This window comes from Pogoniulus pusillus, chromosome Z, assembly GCF_015220805.1.
Source record: "Pogoniulus pusillus isolate bPogPus1 chromosome Z, bPogPus1.pri, whole genome shotgun sequence".
In the NCBI taxonomy this organism is placed as follows: domain Eukaryota; kingdom Metazoa; phylum Chordata; class Aves; order Piciformes; family Lybiidae; genus Pogoniulus; species Pogoniulus pusillus.
Genome location: NC_087309.1, coordinates 105,340,236 through 105,364,095, shown reverse-complemented (window position 1 = coordinate 105,364,095; position 23,860 = coordinate 105,340,236). Strand labels below are relative to the sequence as shown.

The following is a 23,860-nucleotide window of genomic DNA, read 5'->3' as shown; positions in this document are numbered from 1 at the left end:
ATAAAGTCATCCCTCAGTCTCTTCCTCTCCAAGCTAAAGAGACCTCAGCTTCCTCAGTCTTTCCTCAGAAGGGAGAGGCTCCACTCCCTAAATTGTATTTGTGGCTCCGTACTGTACTCTTTTAAGCAGTTCCCTCACATCTGTCTTGAACTGATGGGCTCAGCATTGGACACAGTATTCCAGATATCGCCTCACCAAGGCAGAGCAGACAGGGAGGAGAACTTCCCTTGGCCTGCTGGCCACACTTTTCTTAGTGCACCCCAGAATATCACTGGCTTTCTTGGCTACAAAGACACATTGCTGCCTCATGGTCATCCTGTTGTCCATCAGGACTCCCAGGGCCCTTTCCACTACACTGCCCTCCAACATACGGGCATCTCAAAGTCACCCACCCTCCTGTGGGAGTGAATACCTAATTACTTGGACACAAGTGTAAAACCCCTTTCCTCCAACAAGCTGTGCCACCTTACCCGTGGGAACAGGGCAGTTTTCATTAGAAGTGAACACCACTTATCCCACGCTACTGTTAAGCACAGCAAACATCAAAAAGAGAATGGAGCATTAAACCTTCAGTGTTTTGAAAGTGGTGTTAAGACATACCTCAGTAATCCCAGGTAATAGGTTTTATCCATTATCTGCCTCTGAGGACCTGACAAAGGAGAGTAAGATTGTATCTTGTAGAAAACATCTAATTTTGATGATCTATAAATTATGAAAACAATCTGCAGAATTTGCAGGCAGAGAACTGCCATCTTCTCAGTGTTCTTCAGTAGATTTTAGCCCAATAAAACAAATGAATGCAGAAATTAATTTTCATTAATTAATTAATACATTGCTTTTCCAGCTCTATGACTAGTTACTACGCAACACAGTATTTTAATTACTCTGCAGCAATGGAAGAAGATAGGCTTTATCTTGGCTTATTCTTCTGAATGATCTCTAAGGACAGCTCAGGCACAGAAAAGCCTTTGTCTTTTACTGCCAAGAACAAAAAAAATTAGAGAGATGCTTTCATCTTTCTTTCCTTTCTCTTTCATCTAATCATATCTTTGCTGCTACAATTTATACAGTGATTAGAAGTTTTCCTTTAAAAATGTAACTATTCCTTTAACACCTTTGCAGACACCTTGGTAGTTATTTTCAGTAAAAAAAATACCTTTCACTGCAGTTTTCATTCCACTTAGTCCCTGCTGAGTCACTGGACGGTCTGCAACTTTAATTTGAGATGACAAGACTCCTCCAGAAGTTGAAGAACCACCACGAGAACCAGGTCTTGATGTACTAGGAAGCATCTATGAAACAAAACAAAATCCTACCAACTCTGAATTATGAACTTATCATCGCTACTAAATACTACAATGAAAAACTTAGGTTAGTCTTTGTATATCTCTTCAGAAAGAGAAAGCTTCAGTCAAATGTGTGCTGCAGAAGGGTAAGAGATTACCCGTGAGCAAACTTTCATTGTTCCCTCTGTCTGCAACATCAACACTGTTAGGGTCTCCCAGGTGTCCTCCTGATGCAAGAGCTCCTTGACCTCTTTCAGAAAAAAAATTACAAAACAAAACTATTTATAAATTAAAATATTAAAATCCTTACCAAGAGTGTGTCACTCTGGTCACAGTACTTAAAAAAATACAAAAATATGGATAAACCCCCAAAATATATTGATGTCATTGGTGTATTTTTTTAACATACCCCTGTTCCTATTCTGGTCGCTGAAGAAGTCCTTGATGAAGACGTAGGCCTTGTGGTGAGCCCTATTCCTGCTCTCGAAGAAGGACGAGCTATTGGAGGTCTGTGACTGCTGGCCATACTTGTTCCTTTTGGAACTTCTCTCTCTAAGGGACAGAAAGAGTTCTTTAAAACTATCAGAGATCAGCTCTTTAAAGCTTAATTCTTTCCCTTATTAACATTAAAATGCTTGCTTTAGAAATCTGCAAAGGACTGAGTTACTAGAAAAGCACGAAATCAGACCGACAGGGCTCCAGAAGGATAACAGCAGGGTCACAGCAAGACAGGACGCCAGACGCGTTCAAATGCTTACCCAGTGCTCAGTTTACATTGTTAAACAACCAACTTCTGCGAACTCTCGTGTCACTTAATTCTTTCAGCATCTGCCCTCCGAACTGAAGTGTTGTAAATATCCATTCAGGCTACCCCAAGAGAGTCCCTTAAGGACCTCAGGTCACCAACGCTAACTGTGTTACCCGTCGCAAATCCTGGTAGTTTTCACCAGTCCCTTGAGCAGCCGAGCCCTAGTCGGAGCACAGTTTTTAGATCTCCGAGGCTGCCCGGCAGTGGCTCGGTGGGGTCTGAGGTATGGTGGCACCGCTATGACCTAAACAAGCGGCATGTACGCCCGGTCCTCTGGGGCGATCAAAACCTGCCTCCAGGTAGGGGAGGACATCTGCAGTGAGGGAGGCCGCAGCACCAACGACCTGTGCTGCAGAAGCGTGAATCCCCGCGGGGCCGCGGACGGGCGCAGCCGCTCGCTCTCACCTGACTCGCAGGCAGCCCGCAAACCTCGGCGGGCGCCGCAGCAGTATCCCAGCAACCGCTCCGCGGGGCAGCGCGGCGGGCGGGTATCGCGAGGCGCGGAGATCTCGCTCCGGCCGCGGGCGGCTGCGGCCCCGCCGCCAGAGACGCTTACTACATCTCCCGGCGTGCATCGCGGCGGAAGCACAGCCCCGCTCCGCGTGCGGGGCCTGCCAGGGCGTGGCGTCTGACTGCCTGCTTCCGGCGCGCGTAGTGACGCTCCCTCCGTCGCAGCGCCCCGCAGTTTCCGGTAGTGGTGGCGGCGGCGGCGGTGGGGTTGTTGCTGTGTCAGGATTCCTCGGCGGCCTCCCGCCATGGCGAGCGAGGGCGGCGCCTACCGGCTTCGCTGCTCCTTGGTGGGGCACGGGCAGGACGTGCGGGGCCTGACCCGCAGCCTCTTCCCAGAGGGCGGCTTCGTGTCTGTGTCCCGGGACCGAACTGCGCGGCTCTGGACTCCAGACGGGTGAGTGCTGGGCCGTGGCAGAGCCGCTGAGTAGGCCTGGGCGGCCGGTCTCAATTGCGTTTTGCCGGCGAGGGGGAACGGAGGTGCAGCTGCTGGGACCCGCCCGCGGCGGCCGTGTCCGCTCTGGGGAGTGCTCACTGAAGTGGCGGGGTTCGGGAAGGCTGGACGGGTTATGCGAGATGCTGGGACGCTGGAGGCGTTTTGATGCCGTCGTGAACGGCAGAGGAATTGCTGTTTGCATTCGTGCTTGCGGGAAAGATTGTGTTTGCTCACAGAGTAAGCTGAACGTCAATATTTTAGTTATGATTTGCAGACGCCAGTGGTGCCTGTAAATCTGGGCGGTGTTTTCCAGATACTATTAAAGTTATTTCCACCTCTCTGTATACGGTACCAAAGTAATGCTTCAGATAATAATGCTGCATTTTTTTGCAGTAAGGCAATATACTTTGAATATTTCTAAAAGTAGTTTTCTAGCTTTTGCTAGGCAACATAGAATATGAATTTTAAAAATATGCAGGAAATTCAAATACACAGGTATAGAAAGAGGGAGAAAAACCCAACAGCAACACTGTTTTTTCTGATATGCACATAGTACAGGGTTGTTTCCCACTGGTTTGCCTTGTTGTCACTCAGTGTTTTTTTTCAGTGTATCGTTGTGACCAGAAGAGGTTCCCTTAAGGAATGTGAACAGATGGTGAAGATGTAGGGAAGGAAGCCGCAGGACATATCTCCTCACCTATCTAGTTTTAAATTGTCAACTGCACTTTGAAGGTGCTAGCCTTGGATATTCTTTCTGCCACCTGAAACAGAGTCACATGTGTGTTTAAGCTGATCTCTGTAGCTCTGCAATTGAGATGGGGGGAGGCGAATCTTTTTAAGCAAGTCTTATAGCATCTCTCCTCACAAGGGGCAGGGGGAAAAACTTGTTACTTTGCATAGACATGTATTACAGGAAAGTAATTCTAATTTTAACCCGTCATTTTTGATGGCTGTTGGAGTTATTTACACAGATTATCTCTGCCGTGAGGACTGTGGTATTACAGTAGGCAGGGTTTGATGGGTAAGCAAACTGCTCTATGTTGCTTTTGTTATCTAAATTCACAGTAAGCTATATGACCTTCATTTGTTCTCTGTGCCGTCATCAGCAGAGATGTTTTAAAATTTAGAGGAGTGCCATGGTTTCCCTACGTATTTCAAGCTCTCCAGGCATTAGAATATGAAGTATGACAGTGTGATATTGGAATTTTTGGGGTTAAAAAAAAAAGACACAGAAAGGGGAAAAGGCTGCAAAGGAAAAAAAGCACCACCACAGGATACACATTTGTTGTATGGTTGTAAGTGATCTCACATCATGAAGAACAAATAAGAATGGTGGTTGAGTCAGATATAGTCTATTTTATTGTTAAACCTGTACAGTGTGCCTAATTAAGTGCCAGTGAATAGATTTGGCAGGCAATAATGTCCTTTGTTATTTTAGGGCATATTGGAATACATATTTGAATCTCGAGGCAGCAAAAGATGTAGTGAGGGCAAACTGCAACTAATTCTGGTAAAATTGCACAATCTTTTTCAGTAAGCAAGGAAAACCAAAACTAAATCCTTCAAGGACTACCACTACTGAAAAATAAAGGGAAAGCTTTAAATACAGCTTTCAGAATTTGAATACTAGGATTTAATTTTTCTCCTAAGCTTTTCTTTCTTTTTAGGTCATCCATGGCATTTATTCAGCACAATTCAAGCATAGTTAATAATTCGGGAGTTTAAAACACTTGTTGTAATTCAGTGCCTCAAATAAGTATTTTTTCTGTCATGCCTCTGAACTGATTACCATGTATGTTTAGTCCTAACAGGGGATTTACTGAAATGCACTGCATGAATGGCCACTCAAATTTTGTATCTTGTGTGTGCATCATTCCTCCAAGCGACCTCTATCCTCGTGGGCTGATTGCAACCGGTGGCAATGATCATAATATTTGCATTTTCACAGTTGACAGCCCAGCACCTCTTTACACCTTGAAGGGTCATAAGAACACAGGTATGTGCCTGCTTTGTTTTGGAGTTCATTGCAATAGAAGTTAATATGATTTCTTTAGAGAGGAAAATGAATTCAAGTTATAAACTCAGTTTTGATTTCTTAGATATTCAGTGTAGCAAACAATTCAGTTATGGCCTCTGCAGGTAGGATTTTGTAATCTTGATTCACTGCAAGAACTTCCAAGTTTACAAAAAAACACAAAACCAAAAAAAGAACCCACCACCACCAAAAAACCCTACATTTTAAGTCTTGGAGGTTTGAGGACTGTGTTAAAGGATGGCTGTGGACACCACTTTAAAAATACCCTGAACTGCTAAATAAAACCTGAATTTTGTCTCTTGACTTTCGCTGAGAAGGAAAGAATGCTGCTGTGTAAAGAAGCATGGAATAACATAAGTGAAATCTAGAGTGGATGGGTAGTTAATATATGACATGCTCCTTCTGGAAATGTAGAAAGGTTTGAGATATTCTAGACATGTTGTAAATTAACTTACAAAATAATTATTTGTAGCCATTTTTACAGTAATGTAAAACACTAAAAGATGTGAAATTACATTAATTGTAAAATCTGTTTTAAAATGGGTGAAAAGTAGGGTACGACGTGTGAGAAGGTTGGAATGCTGTCTGATTCTCACCATAGAGTCACAGAAACATAAGGCTGTTTAGGTGGACAGAGTACTTGTGAGAGTCTAAATCCTCTCCCTTGTTCATCAACAAAGATAAAGATTGCTTCTCTCTCGCTAATCAACAAAGATAAGGCATCTGTTCTCGGGACCTTGACAGTACTCTGTTTATTACTTACCTTTTTTTTTTCCTTTTGTTATATACTTGCTAGTAAACCTTTCTGGCACTGTATGTTGTCTTTAAATGTTATCACTGTTTCCTGGTAGTAGCATTTAGCATTCCAAGAAGATACAGTTTTTTGGTTTTTCTTTTTTTTCCCATCAAATCTTGCTTTCCAAGGACATAAATTAATACACACTGACAAAATCTTGGATTTCTCCATGATCTTAAAACTAAACTCTCGCCTTAGTTCTGTGTCTTGATTATTGAATCTGCATGTGCACATATTCCAGTCCAAGGATAAGAGGTCTGACACTAAGAGAAATTAAAAAATCTGAAAGACAAAAAGATGGGAAATTGTGCTATCTAATAAGGATTTTTTTAAGCAGTTCTTTTCTAGGTTATAACTACAATTTCACTGAATTCTTCCCCAAGCTTCTCAACACTATATATGCTTTTAATATAAAGTAAATCTCATTAAATAAATCTCTTAACCTTTCTGGCATAAGATTTGTAGCAATGCAGGAAACTTGTCAGTGCTGATTTGAACATCTGTTCCAGTTTGCAGCCTTTCATCTGGGAAATTTGGCACATTATTGAGTGGATCATGGGACACAACAGCCAAAGTTTGGTTGAATGACAGATGTATGATGACATTGCAGGTAGGAAGCAGCTCTACATTTATGTAAAATGGGTGCTTTGAATTTGAGTCTGACAAACCTAACAATGTTGGTTTTTTTGCAGGGTCACACAGCTGCGATCTGGGCAGTGAAAATACTTCCTGAACAAGGATTAATGTTGACTGGTTCAGCTGACAAAACCATAAAACTGTGGAAGGCAGGCAGATGTGAAAGAACATTCACTGGTAAACGTATTAAAAATGCTGTGGCCTGCAGGAGTAGGGAGATGATTGTTCTCTTGTTACTTGGCTTTGTTGAGGCCACACCTTGAGTACTGTGTTCAGTTTTTGGCACTGCAGTACAAGAGAGATGGAGGTGCTGGAGTGGATCCAAAGGAGGGCAATGGAGCTGGTGAAGGACCTAGAGAGTAAATCTAAATGAGGAGCAACTAAGGGAGCTAAGGCTGTTTAGTTTGAAAAAAGAGAAGGCTGAGGGGAGACCTCACTGCTGTCTGCAACTGAAGGGATGTTGCGGACAGGCTGGTGCTGGTCTCTTCTCGTGGGTAACTGGAGATAGAGCAAGGGGGAATGGCTTCAAGGTGAGGCTGGGTGGGTTTACATTGGACATTAGGAAAAAGTTTTTCATGGAGAGAGTGTGCCGAATGAGCTGCCCAGACAGGGGGTTGAGTCACCAACCCTGGATGTGTTTAATAGTCGTTTGGATGTGACGCTTAGGGATATGGTTCAAGGTGAATCTTGTGGAGTAGGGTTATAGGTTGGACTTGGTGATCCTGAGGGTCTTTTCCAACCTGGATGTTTTTGTGATTCTGTTAACTGCAGTTGGCAATTTCGTCAGGGTTGTGTGTTCTCCTAAAAAGGAGAAAAAAATTTAAACCCCATAAAACTGTAGATAAATTGACCAATTTTAATGCAGGATTTAAAAAGCCTCTCAAGTTATGTCCCCAGAAATCACATCAATTAAGAGAAGTGGGATTTTTTGTAAGGTAACAATGAGCTACAAATTGCTATTTTGGTGGGTTTTTTGGGTTTTTTTGACTGCTCCCATAGTGAGGATTGATTCTCAGGATTTATACATGAGCTAAATAGAAATGGTATACTGCTGCTAATTAAAGTTTTCTTACCTAAAGGACATGAAGATTGTGTGAGAGGTTTGGCTATTCTCAGTGACACAGAATTCCTTTCTTGTGCTAATGATGCTAGTGTCCGAAGATGGCAGATCTCTGGCGAGTGTCTGCAGGTGTACTATGGACATACAAATTACATATACAGCATCTCTGTCTTCCCTCACTGTAAAGGTATGATTGTTTTTGACTGTTAACACAACATTCTTCCAAAACAAAATGACACATTAAGCATTCTATAGTTTCATGGAGCTGCCACAACTAAAGGACCCAGGTAGCCTTTAATTTACTTTTCACTACTGTAAATAACTGGAAAAAATAGATTGTGATTGACTCCAAATTACACTTCAGCAGAACTGGTCTGACTGTAGGTGAGATGAAAGGTTCTGAGTTAGGCCTAATTGTCAGTATTAAATTAAATTTAGGCAAAGCAATAGGCAAAATTGTCTAAGTTGCCACCTGTTTTTGAGTACTGTTGCTGGGTAATGAAATGGTAATGTGTCGTTGCCCACTTTGAGATAATGTACATGTAGGTTCTTCTCCAGAAACTTTTCAGAGTATATTATAAATACTTTAGGAATGTTATGTGTGGGGCTTAATTGCTTTTGTTTAGCTAGAGCTTTAATGGTTCAGATCAAGCAGCTGCAGAAGAAATTCCAAGTCACTGACTTTTGGTGTGGTGTATAATACTCTTGTGCAGTTGTTCAGTAGGTAAAGTGCCTGTCTATCAGTGGATGTCTCTGTTGTAAATCACTTCATATGCTTTAATTTCCTTGTTGGGGACTGTTGTGATTGAACGCCATCCAGGCTGTGCTCTATCCCAACTTCTGCACCTGCTCACTGGCAGAGCATGAGAAACAGAAACATCCGTATCTTAAGATAGGTGCTACTGAGCAACAACTAAAACATTAGTGTTTTACTAAGGGTATCCTCACGCTAAACCCAAAACACAGCAGCCACTAGGAAGAAGAATTATCAGACAAAACTAGAATAAGGAGTTTAGTGCTTCATGCATGTTTTCTGAAAAAGCAGGCCTGCCTTACAAAAATCTGAATTTAAAACAAATGTGAAACTACTGTCAGATAAAACAATGATGGTTACAAAGTTGTACAGTTCCTTGTTTAAACTCTTGAAAGAAGGAAGGAAACTTCTGTGCCTTGAGCACAATTTTCATTCCTTGTCTGGCTGCTTAGTCTGCAATTCATGCACTAATTTTTTTTTTTGAGAAGACAGCTATGCAATGGCTTTCTCTTATCTCTCTTACAATCAAGAGAAGTATTATACAAGGATTCTTTCACTGTTCTAATTTTTATATACCTGTTTTCAGACTGGAATCTAGCATCACAGTGCCCTGAAAATGTACTTTAGAAGTTTTTGTACTTTTTTCCTTTCAGATTTTGTAACTACTGGAGAGGATAGATCTCTTAGAATCTGGAAACAAGGGGAATGTGCTCAAACAATCAGACTCCCAGCTCAGTCTGTATGGTGCTGCTGTGTTTTAGACAATGGTGACATCGTAGTTGGTGCAAGGTATCCAGGTTTTACTCTTGATGTATTTTTAGCTTAAAACCCTTGATGAAATTAGAGGCACCACTTGGGGTGTGGATTTCATTTATGTATAAAATTACATCCAGGTGTGTGTGTGTGTGTGTATTAAATTTAAACATGAGCTTCATCCAAAAAAATCATTCTTTTGTTATGTGAATGACAGGAGTAGAATGAGTTCTTTGGGAATGTGGTAAACCATGAAAAGACTGAGAATGGACTTGGAAGTACAGTATAAAGAAGCCTTTTAACAAGTATATCCTACCTGGATTTTAAAATTGTACTAGGTATGGGGTTACCTGCTATGTCCTTCTTTGGATATTTTTAGCATGAGAGCAAATTCTTTTTATAAAAATAATTGAGAAGGATTGTTAGAAATAGTAATGGTTTCTCATGAGATAGAAGCTACCATTAGAATGTATGTAATCATTTTGATATTTGATGTTTAGAATAATGTTTATGTTTGAATGTTTTCTCTCCTTTTAGCGATGGAATTATAAGAGTGTTTACAGAGTCTTTGGAACGTATAGCAAGTGCTGAGGAGATTCAGGCTTTTGAAAATGAGCTTTCCCAATCAACCATTGATCCTAAAACTGGTGATTTAGGGGATATTAATGCTGAAGACCTTCCTGGAAGAGAACATCTTAAGGATCCTGGTAAGTTATTGTTCTTTTGTCACGTTAGAGATGCATCCAGATCTTGCTTCTGCAGTACTGAACTTTCCTTTCTTACTGAGATTAAACTCTGATTACTTTAAATAGAGTTGCAGAGGAAAACAGCTTCATTTGGCCCTACTATCCTTTTGTTGTCTGTTTTGCAGATAATAGATCTTTATCATCTATGATATAATATATCTTTATGATTTTTTTAAGCTGAAATGATAAAAAGTATTTCTTGTGAGGTGTAGAATTCAGGATGTAGCAATGTGTTTGAGTTTTGTTACTCTTTGAGTTATTTTTCCTATTGGAATGGGCTGCCCAGAGAGGTGGATGAGTCACCGTCACTGGAGGTGTTCAAGAAAAGACTGGATAAGGCACTTAGTGCCATGATTTAGTTGACTGGATAGGGCTGGGGGATGGGTTGGACTGGATGATCTTGGAGGTCTCTTCCAACCTGGTTGATTCTATGATTCTATGATCTGTTATGCCATCTGTGCCAGCTGAATATGAGGTAGCTTATGTAATTTGCAGAAGAACTACTGAAAGTGGATTTTTTTTTTCTAAAATAAAAGTAGACTTAAATTTTCTGTGTTAGCTGTTGGCTCGAAAAATAGTTTGTTTTGTCTGACTTGAATGACATTTTCCTGGTACTTGGGAGATTATTGAGAATACAGTGGAAACAATGGTAGATAAGATTACTCTTTAAATAGACAAATACTTTTTTGCTAAGGTGAAGTAATCAGACTTCATCCCTTGGCTCTGATTGTCAAGTGGCATAGATATGATGATTACATGAAGTTTTCCATCTTGTTAGACCATAGGATGTCACCTTCAGAAAATGTTAAACTTCTGAAATACTTGCCTTAAGGATTGATTCAGCAACTTAGTCCAGTAGCAGATACCACTGCTGCCATTAGTTGTAAAATGCTGTTGTCAAGATTTCTGCTATTTTTGTTGCAACAACTGTGCAACAGTAGTTACTTCCTGTGCTGTAGCTGCACTTTCATCCTTAAATCTGAGTGCACTGTAGAGACTTTTTTTCTCTCCTCAAGAAAGTTGTACTTTTTAATGTGTTCAAATTCCTAAATGCTTCTGATTACAGGAACAAGAGATGGACAGACGCGGCTTATTAAAGATGATGGCAAAGTAGAAGCCTATCAGTGGAGTGTTAGTGAAGGAAGATGGATAAAGATTGGTGATGTTGTTGGTTCTTCTGGAGCTACACAACAAACATCTGGAAAGGTTTTATTTGAAGGAAAGGTATATGCAAATTTCAATTAGTTTTATTTCCTTCTAAGTAAAATGTTTAAATTCTGATTAAAAAATTATTTCAGTCTTTGCTTAGATGAAGTAGAATTTAGAAAATATTGGTACCTTTTTGTTATCTTGAGACAAGATTCTGGAAGACAAAATTCTCCTGTGTGGGAGTGTTAATGATACCATCTAGCAATGTAACTATTAAAGTTTTCAGGCTTATCCCTGGGCCATTATTAGTCTGCATTTGATACAGTCTTGTGTAAAAAGTGTTGACCAACTTGTAATTTTTTTTATTTTCTCCAATTGTTCTTAAAGGAGTATGACTATGTTTTCACTATTGATGTAAATGAAAATGGACCTTCCTACAAACTGCCCTATAATATCACTGATGATCCTTGGCTGACTGCATACAACTTCCTGCAAAAGAATGATCTCAATCCCATGTTTCTGGATCAAGTGGCCAAGTTTATTATGGACAATACTAAAGGGCAAACACTGCTGAGTACGAGTTCTCAGTTTTCAGACCCATTTACAGGTAAGATTTGAATGATGACATCAATCACTCTTCCCAGTTTTGTGTTGTCAGCAAACTCACTGAGAGTGCTCTCTGACTCATTTTCTAGGTCATAAATGAAGATTTTGAGCAGTACAGGCTACTAGAGTACACCACCAGTGAATAACTGCTAACTAGAAGTTGTGTCACTGATCACCACTCTCTGGGCCTGGCTAATCAGTTTTCAGCCCACTGCAGTGTCTGCTCTGGCAGATTTCAGTGTCGTATTTCCTGCACTTCTTGTAGAGAACTTACATGGCTTTAAATCATTGAAGGCAGCACACAGATAGATTTGACAGGAAAAATATGAAAACTTGACAAACTCCTAAAAAAAACTTCCACTTATTACTCTTAAGAAATGGCCAAGTGCTGTCAAGGCAGTTAATAAAATACAAAGATTTACCTGAGGGATAAACTGGAGCTGAGTGAAATATGTAAATTGCCCCTTTTCAATCAGGAAAGTAAACTAGAGCAAGCAAATTACTCCTAAGCTGAGCCTCGCTAATCAGTTACATCCTGTTGATCATGTTTACAAGATAAACTACTCTTCAGCTAGTTTCAAAAACAGAAAGTTAATAATAGAGTATCATTAAAATAATTAAAAACTATTTTCTTGCAGTCATCACAGAATTAACCAGGTTGAAAAAGATCTTTATGATCATCGAGTCTAACCTATCTCCTAACCCTTCTAATTAACTAAACCATGGCACTAAGTGCCTCATCCAACCTCCGTTTTAAACACCTCTGGGGATGGTGACTCTCCCACCTCTCCAGGCAGCCCATTCCAATGCCAGTCACTCTCTCTGTGAAGAATTTCTTCCTAATGTCCAGCCTAAACCTGCCCTGGCACAGTTTGAGACTGTGTTCTTTTGTTCTGTCACTGGGTGCCTGGGAGAAGAGACCAACCCCCGCCTGGCACAACCTCCTTTCTGGTAGTTGTAGACAGCAATGAGGTCTACCCTGAGCCTCCTCTTCTCCAGGCTGCACAACCCCAGCTCCCTCGGATGCTCTTTGTAAGGGCTTGTACTCCAGCCCCCTCAACAGCCTTGACACATTCAAGCTTCTCAATATCTTTCCCAAATTGAGTACAGGCCAGTAAGATTCAGATGTAACTCTTGGAGCTGCAGTCATCAGAGCTTATGCATATACTTCTGATTTGGCTATGTTCAATCGTGTGATGTGTATGTCCCAGGAAACAAATTTCTGACTCTCAGATAATTGGATTTGTTCATCATCAGGGAACTTCTCTGTGGTTAGGATCAGATTTGTCAGAATGCCACAATATACAGTGATGTGTATTCGATGCTTGGCTTTGTTTTGAGATGTTGCTGTCTCAAAATTCATCAAGCTGTGCGTTGTAATCATTGCTTTTCCTACTGTCTGACTAGGTGCTGGACGTTATGTTCCAGGCTCTTCATCTGGATCAAGTACCATGCCTGCAGCAGATCCATTTACAGGTAAAGTCCCTAATCTGTTCTGCTACTATTTAAGATGTGTATTTCTTTGTGGTCATCTGCCTTCGTTGTTTGGCTCTTGAAGCTCTACGTTGGGGGCAGTCGCGTGGGGCAGAATTGAGGTGGACTCCACCGCTGTCAAGTATGTCCAGAGCTGTTCAGTAGAGGAGAGCCCTCTGCTGTCTGATCTGCCTCATGTCACTCTCTCCTCCACAGTAGAGCACTTCGAAGTTTTGTCAGATACTCATATGCATGGCCAACACTGTAATGGTTATAATCACAGAAACGTTTTTTCCTTATTATTTCTTTTTTATTACATGACCTTTATTGTTATCTTCCACTCTAGATTTTACTTACTCCCTAAATTTTAGATTCTAAACCTCTCTATCACAACTAAACTTCTCTTTACTAGTTTAGCAAGCCTGTTTGCAAAGGCATTGTAGCCTTGCTTTGTCAGATTTCTCCTATTCTTCAAAGAGGGTCCTGTATTCATTGGCATAATAGTCCATCTCCAAAACCAGACATGTATAAAACTGTTGACCCACCAGTCATCTATTTCTACTCAAGTGTTTTTACTTTGCTGGTAGAATGAAAGAAGTACCAAGCACAATCTTAGCCCTTCACCCAGCACCCAGAACTTTCTAATCACCCTCAGTACTCTTCAGACCTTGACAATAGCATTGATGCCCATTCAGGAAGAGCAGCATGATCATAGTCTGAAGGCCAGGCAATCCTTGGCAGTCTGCAGTATTTTGGCCCCCAGCATACACCAAGCTCCCAAGACACTGAGTCATGTCAGTAGGCAGATGCCTCCATACACTTCAGGAGGAAGCACCTCATCACTGCTGCTTATTTGCAGACACAAGGTGTAGTCTCAGCTGGCTCTGATGCATCCCCTGTTAGGTCTTTGTCCTCACCACTGTGCCTGTTTTGTGCTTCCAGCTCTATAAGTGGAGCAGAAACCTTTGTGGTGTTGTCAAAATCCACAGCCTTCAGCCTTTCCTATCTAGACAGTCTTTCTCTGTACTTGTTTTACTGTGTCTCCAGCCATTGCTCATCCTTTGCTTTCTGTGGTTCAGGCTCTACAGATGCAAAAGACCATGCAGTTCCTTCACCTGAGGCCTCAATGCCACAAACAGAATCTGTCTTCCACAGGAGAGCCACTGCTGGCCCCAGGCACAGAGAGAGGCCGGGCCTGGCCAGCAGTGTCTTCCCCCTGGAGCTTATTATTCATATGGTGTCTGCTGTGCTAAGGGCCTTAGCACTACTGGATGCCAGAGACCATTCCTGAGTGTCTCCCACCTGTGGGCCACTTCACTTGTGAATACCATCAGCACTATCCTCATACACAGGCATAGTTTTAAGCTTTAAATTTCAGGAAGCATTGAAGACTTTTTGATTCCAAAACAGCACCTTTAATAGTGATGTTTGAAAACAAGTACCTCAGTACCAGGTATACATCACCTCTTTACCAGTGGTAGTATTTTATAATTCTCATGTCTCCATTCAGGTGCTGGTCGCTATGTTCCTGGTTCAGCATCAAATGCAGTGACTCCAGTGGGTGGTGTTGATCCATATACAGGTAAGAGATGATGCCTGCAGCTGAAAAGCATCCTTGGTCTTTTGCTTCAGTTTTTCCATTGACATGGATTCTATATAGATGTTAATTAGTACTTAATTAAGAAAATAGGGATAATAGCCTAGTAAGAATCATGCATAGAAGCTTTAAAATGTGGGATAGTACTCTGGTTTTGACAAGATTCTTGATGTCCTGCTAGTCATGTTGCTGATCAAATAAACAGTCTCAACCAGTACCTTATCTGTGATTTCAAGAAGTCATTACAGATCATGATTAATGTTTTTACTGCCTTTATTCCAAAGAGACTTCATTCTACTGTGGCATGTGACACAACATGGGCTTATCTGAACTATATATGTGTGATGGTATGGGTGTTACCCCCCCCACACTCTTATGAAATCACCCAGGCTAGACTCAGCTAGCTGGAAATTAAGAAATGAAGCTTTATATTTACAGCTTAGAACAATATACAAGCAGATACTTAAAATATATACAGCTATATACAAGTTAAAAGTAATACATAGACACAATACCCATCCCAGAAACAATCAGAATCCCCGTGAAGGCTCCTGACCAAATCTGCCCTTTCCCCTCCCTCTTTCTCTCCCTTTACAAATAACCAGATCAACCCATATATATATCTCTGGAGGTCTGAGGTGAGATGTCAAAAAGATGGCAAGGAAGATGGAGGAAAAAGTGTTAGGTGGATTGGAGAGTTAAGGCAGAGACAGCCACAGAGACCAGACCGCCAGAAGGAAGGCACAGACAGAAGTGAGAGCTGAGCAACGTGGGAGAATGAAAGTCTTACCTATATTTTGACTAATTGCATTTCTCAGTAGACAAATGGGTGATATAGGGTACATGTTTGGTTTCGTTTCTTCTCACAGCTAAGGATTTAATTTCTCTCAGTAAAATATTTCAGTTAGCTTCAAACCAGCACAATATGCAATACATTAAAACTTTGCATATTTATTGTGACAACCATGAAAATACAATACTTCAGAGCAGGAGAGGTCTTTGGTTTAAAATGACCCTTGACGTGTCTAAGCTGCAGTACTCATTCCTGTGAAGCTTTACATGGGAGGAAAACTATTTGTAAAGACACTGCTTTAAGCTTTAGCCCTTGAATGTAAAAATAACATGAGGAATGGCAGCTATTTGCATAAGCATTCCATTGTTTTTAAAGATACTTTTCTGAGTAATGTCCAGTAGAAGAGACTTGCTGGTAGGGTATCATTCTGTGGCAGACACTTTGGTATGCTGTTGAACCATTTGTATTTCCTTTCTGCAGGAATGGGTGCCTACCAGTCAGCTGCAGCTAAAGCTGAAAATATTTATTTTCCAAAGAAGGATGCTGTGACCTTTGACCAGGCCAATCCTATGCAGATACTGGGTCAGTGTCTTGATTTCAAGGGTGGTTTTACCTGTTTGAAATAAGTCAGTTTTGTTGAAAAGATAAAAAATGATTTCCCATGTTTTACCTACAGTTTCTTGCTTATGATCTGTAATACTTGCATTCATCACTTAGCAGCACATATATTCAGAGGATTAGGAGTATGAGTAAATTTCACAGGAACAATAATGCTTTTAAATACCTGCAGGGAAGATGACTCCCAACACCTCCCTGGGCAGCCTGTTCCAATGCTTTCTGTGAAGAAATTTTTCCTACTCTCCAGCCTGACTTTCCTTGGCACAACTTGGGGCTGTTTTGTCTTGTCCTGTCACTTGTTGCATGTAAGAAGACACCATCACTCATGTAACTACAACCTCCTTTGAGGTAGTCATAGAAGGCAATTAGGTCTCCCCTCAGCCTTCTCTTCTTCAGAGTAAACAGCCCCAGTTGCCTCAGCCATTCTTCGTAAGATGTGTATTGAAGGCCCTTCACCAGATCGGTTGCTCTTCTTTGGACACACTCCAGCACCTTGATGTCCTTGTAGTAAGGGGCCCAAAACTGAACATGGTCTTTGAGCTGTGACCTCACCAGTGCTGAGTATAGAGCCACATTCCTAAATGTGTTGGCCATTGGTCTTCTTGGCCACCTGAGCACACTGCTGGCTGAAAATCAGCTGGCAGTTGAGCAACACCACAGGTCCTTCTCTGCTGAGCAGCTCTCCAGTTATTCATACTCAGGCCTGTGATGTTGCATGGGGTTGTTGTGGCCCAAGTGCAGCACTTAACACTTGACTCTATTGAATCTCGTACTGTTTGCCTCAGTCCACTATGGAGTCGGTCAAGATCTCTCTGCAGAGCCTCCCTGTCCTCCAGCAGATGACATGGCCATCCAACTTGGTGTTGCCCACAAACTTGTGAAGGGTGGACTTGATCCCCTCATCCAAATTGCTGATAAAGATGTTAAAAGAGAACTGCCCCATTACTGAGCCCTGGGGACCACCACTAGTGTCCAGACACCAACAAGATTTAACTCCACGACACTCTGGGCCTGGGCCTCAGCCAGTTTTTCATCCAATATAGCATTTAATTATCCAAGCCACAATGTGCTAGTTTACCACAGTTCCATTCCTTGCAACACAGTAGTGAGGGAAAATAACATGCACACAAAAAAGTCTGGGTTGGGATAAAAGTTGAGATGATAAAAATGAGCTAATATAATGCACACTTACCTTAGTGTTTTTGCAGAAAAAAGCAGCAGCAGCAGCAGCAAGCAGACAGCTAAAAACCCAAGCCAGGGAAGTACTCCCTCATCCCTCCCATTCTGGCTGGCCTCCCAGCAGAAGAGGAGCCAACACCCACAAATGTGGAACCCAAAAGCAGCAACCAGAACAGGAAACCTCTCATATATCAATCTGAACTTCAAGCCCCATAATATTTTGCTTCAGCCAGTACTTTCATTTTGGAGCTGGTATGACAACAGCATGGGATTGAAGATTGGCAGCAGATTCAACTTAACCCATGACACATGAGCAGACAGTTCCTCCAGGAGAATGCAGTGGGCAACTGTATCAGATGCCTTACTGAAGTCAAGGTAGACATCATCAACAGCCTTTTCCTCATTCACCAGGCAGGTCAACTTGTTATAGAAGGAGATAAGATTGATCAAATAGAATTTATCCTTCATAGACCCATGTTGACTGTGCATGATGCATGATGTCACTCATGACAATCTGCTCTATTACTTTCCTTGTAACTGAGGTCAGGCTGACAGGCCTGTATTTCACTGGATCTTTCTTCTGGCCCTTGTAGATGGGTGTCACACTCCAGTGTATTGGGATCTCACTGGTTAGCCAGGACTGCTGAAAAACAATGCACAGCGACTTGATGAGCTCTTCTGACAGCTCTTTCTGCACACTTGGGTGGATCCCATCTGGTTCCATAAACTTCTCTATGTCTGAGTGGTGTAGCAAATTAAAAACTATTTCTTCCTGGAGTTCGGGGACCTCATTAGCTTCCTTCTCCTGTCTACCAGCTCAGAAGCCTGGGAATCCAGGGATGAAGTAGTCTGACTATTAAAGACTGAGGCAAAGAAGGTGTTGAGTACCTCAGTCTTTTTCTCATCCTTTGTCACTACATTTCCATCCATTAAAGGATAGAGATTATCCTTCACTCTCCTTCTGCTGATGATATGTTGATGGAAACAATTTTTCATTACCCATCACATCATTAGCTTTGGCCTTTCTAATTTTCTCCCTATAGTGTCTCAACACATCTTTATATTTCACCTGTGTGGCTTGCCCCCTTTTCCAAAGGCCTTAAACTCTCCTCCTGTTTCTGAGCTCCAGCCAGATGTCTCTGTTCAGTCACGCAGGTCTCCTTACTTGCCAGGGTGTCTTTGAGGACATGGAGGTAGCCTGTTCATATGCCTGTATGTCCTGGAGGCAACTTGCTCCTGAACCTTCAAGCTTTCCTTCTTAAAGAGTGCTCAGCCCTCTTTGACCCCTTTGTCCTGCAGGACAGTCTCCCAAGGACTCTGTCTATCAGTCTCCTGAACAGGCCAAAATCAATTAAAAATCAAAAGTGGCCATTCTGCTAACCCCACTCCTTACTTCCCTGTGAACTGAAAACTCTCATGATCACTGTTACCAAAGCGTCCTCCATCCATTATATGTCCTACAAGTTCTTCTCTGTTGACAAACAATAGATCCAGGAGGTCACCTTCCCTTGGCTCCTTCACCAGCTCCATGACTTTCCCTGGTACCACAGTCAGGCTGACAGGCCAGAGCTTCAGGCTGGTCTCAGTAGAGTGGAGTGGAAGAACTGCCTCCTTTGACCTACTGGCCACACTTCTTTTGATGTAGCCCAGAATACAGCTGGCTTTCTGGGCTGTTAGTGCATGCTGCCAGCTCACATCCAGTTTTTCATCCACCAGCATACCAAGTCCTTCTCTTTAGGGTTGCTCTCAATTCCTTCATCCCTCAGCCTTTATTGATGCTGAGGATTGCCATGACCCTGGTGAAGGACCTTGCACTTACAGTATCACAGTATCAGCAAGGTTGGAAGAGACCTCATAGATCATCAAGTTCAACCCTTGTCATTGTTCAGCTTCATGAGGTTCACATGGGTCCATTTCTCAAGATTGTGAAAGTCTCTCTGAGGCCTTCTTTCTGCATTTTTCATTTAATCACTCAGTTTTACTTTCTTCAGTCAGCCTTGTCCTGTTTCCCTGAATTTTCTTGTGCTCTGCTATTTTTTTGTTCCAGGAGATTATTAGGGATTTGAAAACTAGAATTTATATATATATATTTTTTCCCTTGAGGTTGTCACTACTAAATAGATTCTCCCTCTTCTTAGTTTTGCACAGATCTTAGAGTAACATTTTGTCCAGAACTTGATGAGGGAGGATGGCAAGACTGGCTGACTTTCATTCTATGTTACAGCAAAGTAGAGACTTACTCTTTGAAAATGTACTGCATCAACTTGCTTCTGTTGAATATAGTCTTGGAGGATAACCATGCTACTCACAAGTTCAGTGGGCTGTTAGTTTTCAGATTTTAAGCTTAAAAAAACCAAAGTTTACTGAGTTTCGCACCCTTGAAAATATTATGGTTAGACTGGTACAGATTTAACAGTTGTATATTTAGTTTTCAGAAGAGACCCACAGTTGATTTTTGTGCATACTATGAAACTCACAATGGTGTGGTAATGTAATGCTGCTTTCTTCTGTGTTCATTGACATGGCCTTGTTCAGTTCTGGAAGAACTACAATTAGCAGTAATTTTGCTTATGACACTTAAGTACAACGACAAAACAATGATCACACAAAGAACATACAATTTCTTTGTTTCTAATATCTGATGATAGAGCGAGAAAGGAAGACTAGTGACCTTGTGATCCTTTCCTGCATTTTTGCCTGTATGTAGGCTAAGATGTGAATTCTCAATCTCTCTTTTGCAAAGGCTGAATCTATTTAGTAGGGACAACCTCGAGATAAAAAACACATACAAAGTCTAGTTTGCAAATCCATACTATTCTTCTGGAACAAAGAGCAGAGCACACCAGAAAATTATGACACTAGGATAAGTAATATTTTGAAATCTAATTTTTAGGTCTCATTAAAAAAAAATCTAAGAAGCCCCCAAACATATGCAATGGTTGTAACTTGTTTGTAAAGTTGGTTTTACAGTATTTTGTTCAAAATCTGGATTTGTGACGTTCTGTTGTCACAAAACTATTTGTCGTACAGGCAAGTTAAAGGAACTTAATGGCAGTGCAACTGAAGAACACAAACTTACAGAAGATGACTTGGTAATCTTAGAAAAGTTACTATCAGCAACATGCAACACCTCTGCAGAAACGCCTACAGCACAGCAAATTCAAACTTTGTGGAGAGCCATTCACTGGCCAGAAGGTAAACACTTTATTGTTTGTGCTGTCATCAATGCTTTACCATGAATCAAAAGTCTTGTTATGGTGGCTGCTACACATCCTGTCCCAGAGATGTTTAACCCAAGCAGAAATCAGAAGGTGATAAATAGATGCTAAGAGTGCTAGTTACCACCAGGGGCAATGATGTAAGTTGCAAAATTGGTAACTGATTGTCAAGTTTGTTGTTTGCCCAACAGTAAGCATAAATGAGAAACCTGTAAACATCAGTCATAGTTACATTGTTAGCAGGAGCACCGTCAACATATGAACATGAGGTATGTTTGCAAATAGAACGAAGAAGTGTGAGTCCTAAGTTGTCAAGTGAGAGATTAAGTGATGGCAATAAAATACTACATCTCAAAAGTAGTTCCTGTTTAATATGAAAGAAAAGTTACTGAAACCAGGGCATGTGTTTTTTGGGTCTGCTTTGGTGAAATGACATCCTGAATGGATGGAAGTAGAGTTGATGCACTTTAATTTGATAGTTCACTGTCAGCACTGATGGACTGAAAAGAGCTGGTTTGGTTGTTGCTGCACATTCTGGAAGAAGCACATACATTGCATAAACAGTTATCTAAACATGCAGTTAAAATGCCCTGCCTTCTGAAATTGCACTTCAAGATTTATTAATGGGAAGAATATTTTAGTATTAAAAATTCATGTTAATTCTATAACATCATTTAAACTATGTTTTGCACAGCTGGGAAGCTCATGATGGCTAATATCTCTTTTGCTTTCAGACTCTTTGTATGGTACTAAGCATTAATTCTCATGATTCTGCCTATCTGAGGAAAAACTGCTCAAAAAGTAACTGAGCAGATTCAGCTCCTGTGTGGTTACAAGCATTGGGGTACTGATGGTAGAACTAAGGAGAGAGATGCATTTCAAATTTGTGGAAATGGGGGAGCTACTGAACAAACTCGATTTGTTTTTCTTGCAGTGATTTCCAGCACATTAGTTGAGGACACTGAGGGTCAAAGGCAGTCTAAATGTTTTTTTCCTGCAAGCAGTTTTGTACTTACAGTAATTATAATATACAAAATGAGAACAAAGAGAGATGATGCCTGTGTGGCTAAGAAGCTTCCAGAGATCGTGGTTAATTGGAATGTTAGTAGAATGGGTTTGTCAGTAGTTGTCTTGATAGACTTCAAATGACTTGTGCTTTACCTGAGTCTTTTCCTGCATGATACTGTGGTCTGTTTCCAAAATTAAGTGTTTATGAAGGTCTGAAAGAATCTGATAGAAACATAACAGCACATTGGCATGTAATGCAATATTAACACTGAAATATTTTCTCTTTGTTTTGTTTCTTAGATATTGTCTTTCCAGCCCTAGACATTCTTAGGTTATCTGTCAGGCATCCCACTGTGAATGAGAACTTCTGCAGTGAAAAGGATCATGTACAATTTATCGTGCACCTTCTTAAATTTCTGAACCCTAAAGGCAAGCAAGCAAACCAGCTGTTGGCACTTAGAGCTCTTTGCAATTGTTTTGTGAGCCAGGCAGGCCAGAAGCTCATGATGGAACAGAGGGATGAAATAATGACACAAGCAATAGAAATGAGATCAAGCAGTAATAAGAACGTCCACATTGCACTTGCCACGCTGACGCTGAACTATGCTGTATGTTTACATAAAGACAACAACATTGAGGGCAAAGCTCAATGTTTATCAGTAATCAGCACAATTATGGAAGTTGTTCAAGATCTTGAGGCTGTTTTTAGACTGCTTGTGGCTCTTGGGACATTAATCAGTGATGATACAAATGCTGTGCAATTAGCTAAGTCTCTTGGAGTCGACTCTCAAATAAAAAAGTATGCCTCTGTGTCAGAACCAGCTAAAGTAAAGGAATGCTGTAGGTTTGTTCTTAATCTGCTATAACTGTTTGGTTTTTTAGCACTAGCTAGACAGTGTATTGCAGGAATAGTAAAAAAGATGCTTTATTCTTATTTTATGACAGACTATCATTGAGAAAATATTGGGGATGAATTACACTTGATTTGTTGCAAGACATAAATAAAACTTTTTACACTGTTTGTCATTTGACTGCTTTTATGAGCACAGGCTCTTTTTAAGAAGTCCTCTAATGTAGCCAGATGAAAATAGATCACCAGGAAGTCAAACCATCTCACTACTTGCAGGTCACCTAGATGAAGAGGTAGAAAATGTCTGGGATTCTGTGACTGTCAGCTCTCACACCCACTCCAGTAGCATTTGCACATTTCAGCACAACGAGTCTGTTTCTTGACCCTACTCTTTGTTAGCAGAGAAGGGGCCCCGAGGACTGCTGCTAAATTCAGTGGTGCTTGTCACAAGCTTATTAGTTAGCACAGATTAATATTAACCCTCGTCAAATATCCTGGAAAAGAAGCAACATGTATACCTAATTTTCCATCAGCTTTTTTCCACTTCCTTTTTGAAACCTAGCTCTTTTATGGCTCTTAACTGTTTTTAACCTAGAACTAGGTGACTTTTGGGGGTACAATCTTTAACTGCCATATAAATGTCATGCTTCTCTGATTAAGTGAATATCTTGTAGCTTGCAAAATGACTTGCGTATCTACAAAAGCTTTTATGTAACTTTTAATATGAGGAATACTCCACCAGTTGATACCAAGTGTCTTGCTCTAAAGTATGTTGTAAAATATTAAATGAATTTTTAATAAATTAGTAGGAGAGAAAAATTTAAATGTAGAGAACAGACTGACCAGAAAAAAAGAGACTCCTTAGAAGAGGCCAATTCCCTAAGCCTCTCAGTGTTTTGGGCATTTGGACAATGTCCTTAATGATTTGCTTTAACTTTTAAAAATTAAAATACTCTGTTCTAAACTGTACAGATGTAAAATCACATTTTATGAATTAGCTTTAATGTGGTAACTGTGGTGGCTGAAAAGGTGATATATTACAGCTGTTTCACCAGATTGAAGTTACTTCCTACTACTGCAAATGTGCTTTGGTTTAGAATTAAGATGAAGTCAAGATGCTCAGTGTTGAAATTACATTTTTCATTAGACAAATAGAATAGAAAGCATTAAAAAAATGGGGAAGCTTTTCCGATACATGAGCTATGTCACAGGACAGCTGTCTGCCTCATCTGCCAGATGTGAAGGGTTTTGTGACTAAGCCCCTAATGTTTTCTCCATTTAATAATTGTGAGTTATTACACCTAGAAAACCTTATTTCTCAAATCCTTAGTTACACACTTGTACTGTTACACTTCTGATAGATTTCCAGATACATATCTTCACAAACAGCCCTTATCATGGGTTTAGTCAAAAGTTTTCTCATCTGATCCATTGCAGGCTCATGTATAAGGCAGTCCATACGAGAGTGCTTAACAATATATCAACCCCTTCCTGGGAAAACATAAGAAGCTACCTTTAGGAATCATGTCTGTGAAATAATGTGCCTGTCTGT

At 40.9% G+C, this 23,860-nt stretch overlaps 2 protein-coding genes across 4 annotated transcripts in view; one reads left to right on the top strand and one right to left on the bottom strand.

The window, feature by feature from the left end:
* IFT74 (intraflagellar transport 74) overlaps nucleotides 1-2,628 on the bottom strand; it is a 43,270-nt gene extending 40,642 nt beyond the window's left edge. The window contains exons 1-4 of one of the 3 annotated variants that reach the window (XM_064139988.1): nucleotides 2,500-2,628; nucleotides 1,696-1,838; nucleotides 1,157-1,292; nucleotides 601-649 (exon numbers count right to left, since the gene is read on the bottom strand). In XM_064139988.1, coding sequence (XP_063996058.1) covers nucleotides 601-649; nucleotides 1,157-1,292; nucleotides 1,696-1,812 — 302 coding nt within the window. In that variant the 5' untranslated portion in view covers nucleotides 1,813-1,838; nucleotides 2,500-2,628. Of the gene's footprint in view, nucleotides 1-600; nucleotides 650-1,156; nucleotides 1,293-1,695; nucleotides 1,839-2,044; nucleotides 2,117-2,499 lie in introns of those variants that run through there. The other 2 variants (XM_064139989.1, XM_064139990.1) reach the window with 2 other exon arrangements.
* Nucleotides 2,629-2,797: 169 nt separating this feature from the next.
* Nucleotides 2,798-22,479, top strand: PLAA (phospholipase A2 activating protein). Its single transcript, XM_064140023.1, has 14 exons — nucleotides 2,798-2,998; nucleotides 4,840-5,033; nucleotides 6,378-6,478; nucleotides 6,561-6,681; nucleotides 7,584-7,751; nucleotides 8,972-9,107; nucleotides 9,609-9,778; nucleotides 10,884-11,041; nucleotides 11,354-11,573; nucleotides 12,980-13,048; nucleotides 14,556-14,627; nucleotides 15,916-16,017; nucleotides 20,263-20,427; nucleotides 21,759-22,479. The coding sequence occupies exons 1-14, from the start codon at nucleotides 2,850-2,852 to the stop codon at nucleotides 22,322-22,324; spliced, it is 2,391 nt and encodes a 796-aa protein (XP_063996093.1). The 5' UTR covers nucleotides 2,798-2,849; the 3' UTR covers nucleotides 22,325-22,479.
* Nucleotides 22,480-23,860: the final 1,381 nt, after the last annotated feature.